The sequence below is a fragment of the Anser cygnoides genome, chromosome 1, assembly GCF_040182565.1.
Source record: "Anser cygnoides isolate HZ-2024a breed goose chromosome 1, Taihu_goose_T2T_genome, whole genome shotgun sequence".
In the NCBI taxonomy this organism is placed as follows: Eukaryota; Metazoa; Chordata; class Aves; order Anseriformes; family Anatidae; genus Anser; species Anser cygnoides.
The window spans coordinates 86,657,808-86,670,505 of record NC_089873.1 but is presented as its reverse complement, the minus strand read 5'-3'; the positions used below and the strand labels follow the sequence as shown (position 1 = coordinate 86,670,505).

The window sequence follows — 12,698 nt, the reverse complement described above, 5'->3', positions numbered from 1 at the left end:
TTCTGCTGTGGAATTACTGGCTTGTACAACACAAGCGAGGGTGTCTTTGCAAATGGGAAAATATTTGTTCTAGCGGCAAACTGCAAGCTACTGCTCTTGGTTAGTAGCAGGGCTGCACTTGGATTACATGTTAGAAGTGCAGATAGCCTTGCCATAAAGGATATGGGAATATAATGAGGAAAAGGCATGGAAAGTGTTTCACATTCAGTTCTGTAGCTAAGGCAACTTTCATTTTTTTGGATTGTTTTCTGTGGCTGTTTGAACTTAATAGCTATATCTTAAACCTCCTTGTTACATTTTTTTTTCTGTTTCTTGCAAAGACATTTAACTAGGAAGGTGTCTAGTCAGCTGGTTATTCCCCTTCTACCAGTCATTACTGCCAGGTGTACATCCTTTTAAGGAGGTGTGTGTAATATATTTTTTTAAACCGGTATGAACCATACAATCTATTTCTCTTCTCATCAGCTTGCGTTGCCTCCGGTGTCCTGTAGTGCTTCACTGGTAAACTTAAATGACTTCCTTGCACTCTGAAAAGTTTCTGCTGTCTGTCTGACTCCCCTTTTTATTATTATTATTATTATTTATTATTATTATTATTATCTTTGCTTTAAAAAAATAAAAAGGGGAAAAATAACAAAAAATTGTCATCACTAACTGTAAGGGAGCTTTGAAGGAAACTAACAGTAGTTTATTATGTCTCTGCTTGTGAGTGATACTGCCAGGAAAACACCTAACTCATAAGTAAAAAGGAAGCATCCTCGTTGAGTAAGAAGTCTGCAAGTGTGGCATGCTTTAGTTGACAGATGTCCTGTGTTTTGTTTTTTTTTTTTCCAATTTAAAGAAATAGGTGTAAGTGCATATGAAAAGGAGCAGAGAGCCACCCAAGAAGTGTGCTCTGCTTTCCCTTGTTGCAGCTGGACATGCAAGTGTTTGGGCACTGCTTGGGAGTCCTCACACGGATGGAGCAATGTGGTGTAATCTTTCACATGGCTATTAATAGCTTTGTAGCTCAGCTCTCACATGTTGGTCATCATTAGCGATATAACTGTACTTCTACATCGAGGATTTGGTGGATGGATCTGAATCCATCAGGCCTGTTGGAAGGCTTTCTAAAAACATGAGTCTTCCTTTGGGTTATGCTGTGTGATCAGATATGGAAATGGGTGAGCCGTCTCAGCACATCTTTAATTCTCACAGGTTACCGAACAGGCAACTTCAGCAGTTGTAACACCACTGTAGTCTGTTACAGTTGCATCTATTTATATTAGTGGTGTATTTGGCCTTAAAATCGTAGCAGATTAGGTAGTTGGTGCATTGGTCTTGGTATAGCAGGACAATATATTGCACGATGCAGAACAGAGAATTGCTGTCTACACAGCAGTGGGAAGTGAACCTTCATTTCATGAAATTTAATTTTCTTGGGTCAAAACATCAAGGGACAGGCTTTAAATCAGTAAGGCTTAAGTTCCTTACTGCCTCTTAAAGTATGCGCCTGCACCTCTCCTTTTTACTGTCCCTATAAATGAGCAAAACCATATCTTCTTTGGGAAGTTTCATCCCCACCTCCCCCTCTATTGTCTGGATTTTAGGTATCCACCCTGTTGGGTGTAAATCTAGTGAAGATTGAATCCCTCTGGAGTAGAGAAATCCCAGATTATAACACAGGTTCCAAGTCCATAATGCTAAAGCCACAACATAGCACCACATTTATTAGATAGTCCTCACTTTTTATAAAGGAAAATGCTAGAAGAACTCATAACAAATGCAAGCTGAAAATCATTAATTTTTCCCATGTGGAAGCACTAGCCGTTCTTGGCTAAAAATCTGACATTCTGTAGGTGAAATTATTTGGGTTTTGTACTTGCTGCGGGAACATTTTACCTCTCTCCTCTGTAAGGTGAAATACCATAGAAACTGTGAGATCCTAAAGTGTTACAGATCTTTTTGAAAAGAGATAGAGTCAATAGCTGGCCCCTATCAGGAAAAATGATGTTGTTCCATAGTGGATAGCCTGCACAGACCTCGCAGGATGATTTTATCACGCCATGCTCCTCTCCAAATGAGGCCAAAACAAGGAAGCACACATTTACCAGCATTCCTGAACTGCTTGAGACAGTCTAAAACTTCAGTGGGGTTTAAGTTCGTCCCAAATAAACTATAAAAATTGAAGCAATAGCAATGTTACTAATGAATCCACTAGGCTGGTAAGTTGTGTTTGTTTTTGTTTGGGGAGGGGGAGGAAGCAGCTGTATCAGATTTTAAATGTTACTTTTCTTTTCTGAAATCCAGGTCTACAGCATCAGGACAAGAGCAAGGAAACTTCGTGGTTCTGAAGTTTAGATATAACTTAAGACCATCTAGAGCTGGAGTCAGCGCAGCTGGGCGGGCAATATAACCATCGTTGACTCCTTCTGCACAGGGCAAAGGACACACATGAAGATGAAGAGCCAACCATTCTGGTTTTGCTATTGAGCCTTTTATTTTTAAGGCCACTTATGGGTCCCACAGAGTTGGAAAACAAACAAACAGACAAACTCGCTTTTCTTTCTTTCCTCATCTGAGCCTGCTGCAGCTGGGCAACCTAACTCCTTTCTGCTACTTTAACAGTGTTTTGTTTTGTTGAGCTTGGTATTTTTATGAACAGTTTCAATTGTCAGGGAAAAAGACTCTCCCTTGACTACAGTGCGCCTCCTTTCAGGAATACGTTATTTTGTAGCTCTTTGTGCATCTATTTTTGTAGAAATACAGAAAGTTTGGGTAAGGATTGATGGGCTATTTTAGGATGACATATTTTTTTAAAAAAAAAATTGTAAAATTGTTAAGTTCTGTTTAAAGAACTTGCTCTCAGAGAAGCACTGGCAAAAAATGTATAAAATGCTATTTTTAGATGTCCGTGATGTGTTTGTGCATTTTGGGTTTGTTTCTTGTTTTGTTTTGTTACCTCAAATATCTATCCTTCCCTTCTTTTTAAAGAGCTAAACCTTCCTTCTTTCCACATTACTAGATCTTGATGTTTTTGTCCTCTAGTTCTAGCTTAAGCAAGTATAATTCACACCTAAAGTTTCAGCCAAACATTTTTCCTGCTGGTGTTAGATTCTAGTAAGGGTGTGTTTTTTCTTGTTTCTAAAGACAGCTTAGTGCTGTACTGATTGTCAGAAATTTGCAAACACCTTTAACATGGAGCAAAGCCTGGGGTTACAGAAACTGCATTTCCAACCCATCCATTCTTTCAAAATGGACCAAATACTTCTATGGATTTTTTTTGTCAGACCTGAGTTTGGACCTTATCCATGATCCACAGAAGCTGATGAATGCAGTCACCTATGAGTTGTGTTTCAGATGCTCATAGTGATTGTAACTGCTAGCATACTCATATTTTAAGTCACAAGGCACGACTTTCCGCTAAGCTATTTCAAGGGTTTTAACCTGTAACATGAATGTTTAGGATAGAAATGTAAATTTTATAAAAATGTGTGACTTGCAGAAACAAAATGTTTTCACATGGCCTGATCTGTCTGCTGAGAACCTCATGGGAAGTGCTGACACTTTCAACGCCTGTCGATGTCAAAATCTGGTTGCCTAACCTAAGATTTGTTGGGGGCCTTATGGGACCCCAGCTACAGCTCTTGAATGTCATAAGAAGTTGTATGTGCTCAGCATGCACAAAAGCTGGGCTTTGCTGCTGTCAGGGTAAGAATGAACTGGGAAATTACATGGCCATATCTAGCCACAGCACACTGCAAGGTGTTTGGGAAACCCCATTTCTGTCCTGGGCCTTGAGTCTGACCTGATTAATAATGACTTTAATTGAAGCCAAGGCGGAGCAGGATCCAATCCTGAATAAGGGCTGCAAGATTGCCCTCAACAGCCCACATCCTGCAATGGGCTGCTGGTGGATCAGCCTCCAGGCCCAGCAACATGGTGGTAACTCCAGCAACATGACAGCATGTGCTTAGGTGGGACTGAGTACAGGATCAGGGCCTAGGTTGCCAAATCCTGGCTATTGCTTGGAAATGTTGCCTTTCTACTCTGTTTACCTTCAGTGAATGAATATTTTTGGGATCCCACTGTAATATTTCCCAAGGCTCTCATATTATATTTCTGTTATCATTGTTTTCAGACGTAACTGTCTAAAAGGCAAACCAGCTACATGGAGATCAAGACCATAGACATCAAGACATTTAAAAAAAAAAATGCTTTTAAGGCAGTGAACATTGTGAATGTAGGCTTGTCAGGTGGACACCACATGGGGGTGTGTGTGAAAGGCGAGGGGGAGTGTTGGGATGTGTCTGCCAGTCTGAAATTCAGGCCTTCCTCCCTGCACTGCTTCTTCTCTCCAAGCTTTCGAACTTGATCCTATGAGGTGTTGAGTTCTCCCTTGACATGAGAGGGCTTGATATGCTGGCACTGTGGGCAGTAGGATTATATCACAGTTTGGTAAGACCCTTAATCATGTATCTTGCTGATACGACGTTTGAGACAGTGTAAAACTGTTGAAGGGACTATTCTTAAATATTACCTAAAAATAATAGGGTTGTTGTTAGTGTGTTGGGATGCTGAATTAAATATTATTCTCCCTCAGCCCCACCTCTTGTCCTTATAGTCTGTCAGCATTTCTTCCTTAAGGAGTTTCACTCTCATGACAGTTCTATATATTGTTGCTGCTCTGGTGGAGCTAGCTTCTCGGTTTGTCAATGAATTAGTGATGGAATGGGAAAAGTGCATGGGAAGGAAGGTAACAAAAGCCTTCATGGCTTCTTTATTTATCAGAACAGTATAATTCAGGAAATATCTCAGGAATATGAGTTTCTGAAATAGATTAAAAATTGGGAATTATTACAGTATTAGAAATACTGGAAAAAAAAAACCACAAGATTTATTATTATTATTATTATTACTTTTCCCTGAACTTGGCAAAGCTGGAAGGCAAAGAGGCAATGTGTCACAAGAGAAACAACAAGAAAAGTTGTAATTTAACTCTTTGAACATCAGGGTTGGAGATTTTGGGACAGGGTGAGCAAAACAAAAGGCAGTGTTTCTTTTTAATATATAGTATGTTTGACTTCCTGAAATAGTTAATGTCTAGCAAGAGCAGTCTGTTCATTGTCTTTGTTTTTGCAAGCTCAGATGGTGAAGGATCTCCTCCTGTTCCCTGTAGTTGTCAAAGCAGAATGAGACAGGAACAATCAAGCCTGAAGTTTGCACTGGAATTCCTTTCTGGACTGTTTTATTGAGTTGATGGCTAAAGGGAGTGGATATGTGATGATTCTGTTGCTTCTTTCTTCAAGGACTACTGTCATGCACTGTTTTGCTCAGCGGCTTCCACTGCTGAACTTGTGACTGTGCTTAAAGTACTTGTATAAATATGCAAGGTTTTGGGAGACAAGTGCCAATAAAAAACTGCTATTTTCTACAGCTGTTCACGCACCAGTCAATTGACTTTGAAAGACAAATTTCCTCAGTAACTAACTGTCCCCTGTACTAACAAATGAGATGAAAGTAAAAGCACAAGTACATAGCAGTAGCCCTTCTTATATAACCTGTGATTTGAATGACAGGAAAGAAAAAAGGCTTATGACACATTTTTAAGTTAAATTCAGCAGATTTGCTTCTCTGTCATGCGTACACATATACATGCACACTTACACGCACAAATGTTCTTATGAGAAGCAGATGCTATGTTGGTATTGCTCTTGAAGGAAGAGGGGAGTGCTCGCTCATGATGTTGCAGTTACAGCTTATTTATGGCAGTGAAAAATAAAAAAAAAAAAAAATGATAAGGCTGCTCGTGCTACCAAAGGGCCCTTAAAATCAGGTCACAGGCAAGTTATGTCTTAATGTGTTCCTAAAGGACTTGTTTCATTCTTTTTGTGTGTGGTGAATTCCAGTGATGTACTAAGAAAGTGAATGATTCATTTTTTGAGGTCTTACAAAAACATGATGTACTCTGACACTATTTCTGGGACAACACAGGGAAACTATTGTTTTATTTCAAGAAAATCTAAATACTAAACTCTTAAAATTGTCCAGGATTTTATTTCATTCTTATTAATGTTGAGAAATCTGCTGACAATTTTTTTTTCTTGTTTGCTTGAAGACTGGGGGTGTTCTACCTGACCACCAGTTTTTGAAAAGCAAATATCCATTTTGTTTCAGCTGCATTTTCCAATCCTAACAAGAGAATGCTATACTACAGCTATTGAACACCCAGCAGATCTGATTTCTGGTAACCTGAATAAGCTACACTTGACAGCAGTAAAATGCACTTTGTTCTAATGCCTCTCCTCACCAGTCACACAAATTCAGTTACCGGCTTTTCTGATGCCTCTTTCACAATGTGAAAGTCTTCAGTGAATGTTAGGGTTTTCTCAACCTTCTGCTTCTCCTGCCTTCAAACATGCTTTTGGGGATGAATCTCTTTGCAGCTTTCAGAGAGAGAGACTGATTGCACACCTCTTGAGAACAGAGATTGTGGGACGGAAGGGAGTGTTGTGTCTCCCCACCTGTACTTATGATCAATTGCCTTGCACATACCCAACCTTTCTGCTTCCAGCCTATTGTGTATGTCTAGCTCTTCACTCCCATTTCCTTATATATGTGTATATATTTACACACACAGTTATACCTAGTTCCCTCTATTCCACCCTCATGCTTCAAATGCATGTCATTTGGAATTGAAGTGAATGACATCACTAAATTTCTGACTGAAACAAACAACAAAAAAGATATTTTATTGCATTCTCCATAACCTCAGGAGTGAATGGAATTTTTCCATTCTTGTAAAAAAAAAAAAAAAGTGAAAAAAACAACCCCATACCTCTCAGCCCAACCTTTCAAAAGCCCTGATTTGTTTTATGTATAAAGATGACCATGAAGTCAGCAGAGTTATGTAGAGAGGTGCAATATGTTGCCTTTCAGCAGACAAACATATCATGTTGAATACAATTCTTTTAAATAATTTCAGGTAGAATGTTTTTCTCCATATCAATGGACCAGCAACATACGTTTCTTTTAAACAGTTTAGAAATATATATATGTTAAATTGATTTCTTGGCTTTAATATGTTTGCCTTTGTGCTTTTAACGGTTATTTGAATGATAAATATTAATTGTGTGTGTAGATTTTTTTAAAAAGTTGATGCGTGTTGTTTGGAACTGAAATCTCATGTAAAGCAGGATGGTATTTAAAAATAAATACTGCTTTTACATATTAGCCCTATGGGCACAATCAGACAGTTATGATGCAAGAAGAGTTCCCTTTAAAGCCTAAGGGACTTGTGCTGGGGCGAGGTCAAAATCCCAGTCCCTGAAACAGGAAAGGCAGGAGGGGTCTTCTTGCAAAGGTTGAGCTGGTTGGTAATGCTGTTAGCAAAGATGATGATCTTCTCCAGCATTGTATGCTGATGGTTGGGCAGCCACTACACAACGCATTAACATTAGACTGTACTAGCAGGTTTACACTTGTCCCCTCTTACATGTTGAACTGCATGCCAAGGGGAATTAAAGATATCCCTGGAAACCTGTATTTTAGCTGCTCTTGGTCTGCAGAGTGCATGTAACCCTCTGGCTGTTCCCGCTCTGCAGTCTCCATGATGGGACCATCTTCATCCTCCAGTGCCTGGAGTTCCCTGTGAACTTGCATGGTGCTTTTAGCATCTAGTAGAGGTCATTTAGAGACAGTGATAATTAAAACATCATAGTTCTTATGCACCCACTCAAAGGCACAAGCCTTCAAGATGGATCAGCTGTGCATCATTGATGATGGTCATTACAGGAGCCCTATCCTTGCTTCCTTCCTTCAGTGTCTATGTAAGTCTTTGATGGCATTGAGATCATTGGGACCAGACGTGAATGCCTGAACTGCAGTCCAGCGTTGGCTGACACAAAGTGGAGGCCCAGGGTCTGGTCCAACATCAGTGGATATAAATTGGAATCCTCCTTGATTCCAGTGGGCTTGGGCTCAGGTAACTAGTACCTATATAAAACCAGTATTTATAGCAGTTGAGGTTTACAGTAATCATAGTAAAGTATCTGCAGAACTATGCTGCACTTTCTCTGCTAGCTGTTTGTAGCTATCTTTTAAAACCATCTGTCAAATCAGGGTTTCTCTCCTTCCCCACTTGATTTCCAACCCTGCTTCCCTCAAAATTCCATTGAACATTTCATCCCTCTCATCAAAACTGGTGGGGGACTTTGTATAAAGAAAAATGTCACTGTTTTAATTACTGAATAAATAATTTAATGTGAATTTTATTGTTATATTTTTAATGTAGCATTTTTGGTTTGGTCTGTATTTCTCAACAATTAGCTAGTGCTTTATTTTTATTCTAATGCAACTGAAGAACTCATAAATCTCTTTGTAAATTACAGCATCCTGAGTTTCTATTCTTTTTATGAGAATAATTTTTACAGCTAAGGGTTTGTTTCCTGTTGAAAACCCTGGAAAACAAGTGTTCTAAGATGGTCCTCTACTGAAATTGGACAGAGTGAAGTCCTAGCATATAAGGCTTTCCAGTTCAGACGCTGTCATTTGCTTCTGCTTTGATGTCTTACTTGTTTCTTTATGTCTTTTTAAGTTGCTTTAGTACTAGAGGCTACTTTAAAATCACACCTAGTAGAATCACTATCTGATGCTTCTTGGTGTATGAGCCTTTTAATTTTTGAATTTTGTTGCTATTCTGATGGTCATCAAGTAGAATTTTTCCATGAAAGTTATTTACTCAAATTGATTTATTATTATTTTTTAACGGCAAAGTTCTGTGATTCCCATTAAGGAAGTAACTTTGCCCTTGCTAAAATTATTTTACAGCTGTTTAATTATGAAATGTTTGCATGTCTGTGTTCTGGATCGAGGTCTGAAGGTTTGATGTTTCGGTCACAGATATATCATTTACTGTTCCAGCAGAGGGGGTGGGGGGAAACCTCCAAAGCTTGGCCAAGCACTGAGCTTTTGAAAAATTGCCACTTGCACGCGATCAGCAGGGAGCTGTTAAGAGTTTAGTTGCAAAATTCTGTAAAGATCCTGACCATATGGGCTGTACTCTGTTTCAGAGCATCAGTAGATGAGCAGGAATTTCCCATATGTCCTGCTCCAGGCACCATGTCCAGGACTGGACAGCAAGCAGAGTGCTTTGTCTCTGCTCAAAATCACCCTCTTCTTTCTTGGGCCATGAGCAAAAGGTAGAGGAGCTGCCAGAAACTTAAGGAGAGGAAGGCCAGGGAAGGAGGAGTTTGGGTTCAAATCTTCCTGTAGGAGAGAATGGGGTTGGGAGCTACTGGGAGAAAAACAGTCTGCATGCACAGTAGAGATGAAGATGGGATGGGGACCACTTCAAAATAAGCAAATAAAGCCTAACGATTGCTTGGCTTATACATGAAAGAAGTAGAGGTGGATGTGACAGCCATCAAAAAATGCAAGAATAGTGTGGGGACTTAGAAATTTGGGACAAACTATGTGTCAAGAAAAAGTTAGGATAAACATTGCAGGAAACTTCTTTCTTTGAAGTGAGCTGTGTACACTGTGGTTTAGTCTGTGAGAAAAGATGAGAGAGCCCCGTTGGTTTAAGACAATCACATATATCCTCAGTGAAGCAAATGCATTTTAGGCAGCAACAGTATGTTAATGTGGAGGATGAGCTAGCTGAAGTGCTTTTTCTTTTCCCTGTAACATCTTCTACTAGACCAGGGCTCCAGTGGCCTTGCCTCACATCTTGGTTTCCAGGTGCTCATGGCTGTTATTTCTATATGATCTCATTGTATCACAAAGCAAGAGGAGGGGAAGGGATGCTTAAGAGGGAGCATTATTTTGTCACTGGTTTTGTTCATGCCAAGCTACAGCCTCTGTTCATGTATATTGGTGCCACTCAGTTGACTTTAGTGATCTTACATCCATCAAGAATCTCATCATTTACATCCTAATAAATCTAATTCGGGGTTTTATTAGTTGGAAACTGGGTTCCAGACTGATGCCAGGGGGAGGCGCTTCCCTTGGTGCCAGGAGGGACCTCAGCAATGCTCAGACTGCTATGAGGGCATGAGGGAAATGCCATGGAAAGTGTGAGGAGCAAGGCTGGCATCCGCTGCACTGGTGGGGAGGCATGGCCAGGGGCCAGCTGCTGGGGTAGGGTCTGGTGGTCCAGGGGTTCCTTCAGCCCTCCATGGGGACCTGTGGCGTAGCAGGGCCAGTTGTCCCAGCAGGACCTCGGGCTCCGAGGGATTATTCTGCCTGCGTGACGTGGGAGGCCGGGTGGGGACTGAGACATCTGGTGAGAATTCCTCACGGCTGAGCTGTGCGTTGGGCTGGGATGCCAATTAATTTAGCTGATTTCTTTTTTGGGGTTGTTGGGAAGAGGAGGGGGGCTGGATGCTGCAGCCTTCCAGTAATTTTCTCTCCTTCAGAACATCACTTTTGCTTTATTTCAAGCGAAGTGAGAAATGCTATTTAAATTTAAAAAAAAACCAAAAACACCAGGAACTACACCGATGTCTTTGCCTTCACAATAACTGTACATCTGCAATGGTTTATCACTATGGCAAAATGAGTGGGTAATAACGTTTTGATGTTGGCCATTGTATGTACAGAGGTATTGCAGTCATTGAAAATGATTTGTTACGTGAATGCCCATAGTAGCACTAAAGTTCAAAGAGAGGTGGTTTGTTTTTCATGCCCATTTAGTTATGAATAACACCAGCTCTAATTTCCTCCTCCCACCAGCAAGCAGAGAGTTCTACATTGGAAGCCAAATATAGCAACAAAGATTTCTATATCTGGCCAAAACCAAGAAATCTGTTCCCTTTTAAGAATAGCACTCTATTCCTTACTGGTGGGGATAGATAAAGAGAAAATTCAACTTTAAGGAACTTTCTCAGTGGGAAACTCCCTAGTCTCTCTCAAATGTCCTTTTTAAGAGTATGAGCTTATTTTTTGTCATCTATGTCAATGGGAATGATTTCTGTAGAGGCTCATCAGTAAAGCAGTTTTGTGGTGGCAGTCTGTATAAATATTCCTCACTTGCTAGTGTGTTGTTTCAGCCCTGCTTTGTCTTCTGAGCAACAGAGCCAATGCCGAATGGAAACTGCAAGCTGCACAACTACCCCTGCTTTTACTTCACCCTTTTCTTTTAGGTTTGCTTTTGTGGAGAAGTAATTCCTTGGCTCTGGCAGATCAACTCCTGCTCCACCTGACAAGTAAGCTTGAGGAGGCGGCGTGCAGCAGCATCATCGCCCTCATGCTCCTTTCCTCATTGGCTTTCTCATCAAGGGCGAGTATGTGGGAAGCCATCCCTGTGCACTTTTTCATGACTTTTTTCCATTTTCAAGTTGTGTAGTGCCCACAGAAAGGTGTCTAGAGTTGGTGGGCTGCCCAGTTCCCTGCCTGGCTGTCTGGGTTGGAAGAAAAAGGAGGCATTGCAAACTAAAAACAGAATTTTTCAAGGCCGAATTCTTCCTCCACTGATTAGTTGATCTTTCCTGAACTGATCATCAAAGTGAACGTGGACATGGGTGTCACTCTACCTTTTTTAAGCTGAATTTTTCCTATATGAGAAGCTAAACAACTCTTTCTGATCTTGAGTAGATTTTTTGACTTCTCTACGCTATCTGAGGAAGGCTATTCAGCCCTTCCTTCGAAGGTTTTATTCCCATTCCAACCCACCCCCACCACCCACCCACAAGCAACTGGCATCTGTGACATGTGAGCAAAAAATCCCGTTCTCTAATGTACCAGCTGTCGTTGTTTTAGAAGCATTGCCTCATTCATTTTCAGACTGGTTGGCTGAAGGTCTTTGCTGTAAGGTGAACAGTTCAAGATTATAGATTTCAATCTTCTTCCTTTGGGATTCTGGGATTTGCTGCTGTTGTTGACTTCAGTAGAAACAGGTTTGGACACCTAATGCATCTTAAAACCAATGTGGGGAAGTGTCACGCGGTGAATCTACTTGCATTGGATCTGTTCTGCAAGATGTGTTACTGATGGAGTTTTAAATAAACACAGGGATGTTTGGAAATATTTTGTGTATGTAAATATGTAAAATATGCAAAACAAATTTAACAGCTGTGGGGTGTACTCATTGCTCACGTGAGGAGGCTTTGTGCAATGTTTTTTTTCCATCATCCCCTCTTTTTTAAGCCTCTGCATCTGTTCCAAGATAATCACTTCTCTGTGATTCCCACTGGACAAGGAGGGCGGAGGCTGGCTGGGTCTATGTGTTGCCCTAAAGACTGCCCAAACTTCCATGAAGAACCTCATACTTCATCATGAAGCATGCTTTCTACAAATCACAGCAGCATGTGCCCTGAAGGCAATGCACAGCAACCGCTTCTCAGTAGAGGTGGGTCACGGTGTGGGTCCAATTGATCTTGGCCACCCAAGAGTGGTAATGCAAGGCACAACACACAGCAAAAAACGAAACATTAGTCACCAGCATATGAGTCTTAGTTTCCTGAATTTAATCCTTTTCTTAGGAAGGGGTGACAGTTTTGCAGCTTCAAGTCCCTTATTTAGCCAGAGGGAGCTGAAGCCTAGGTACACATGAGATCCTGCCACAGACTTCAAGAGTACTTCAGTAAGAAGAAAGTAGCACAGAACAAGCTCAGTCCATAGCACTATTAGACTCTACACTTTTATTTTATTGTTGGTAAACAGTGTGCTTCTTTTAAGACATCTTTTCAGAGAGGGTAATGCATCCTCTATGCACATCA

The 12,698-nt window shown here is 40.6% G+C and overlaps 1 protein-coding gene across 8 annotated transcripts in view; it reads left to right on the top strand.

Moving 5' to 3' along the window:
• VGLL3 (vestigial like family member 3) overlaps window positions 1–12,698 on the top strand; it is a 125,105-nt gene that overhangs the window by 30,837 nt on the left and 81,570 nt on the right. The window contains exon 4 of one of the 8 annotated variants that reach the window (XM_067001558.1): window positions 2,290–12,006. The exons of the other annotated variants lie outside the window; for them this stretch is intronic. Within the exon in view, the coding sequence (XP_066857659.1) occupies window positions 2,290–2,333 (44 nt within the window). The 3' untranslated portion in view covers window positions 2,334–12,006. Of the gene's footprint in view, window positions 1–2,289; window positions 12,007–12,698 lie in introns of those variants that run through there. 8 annotated transcript variants of the gene reach the window in all.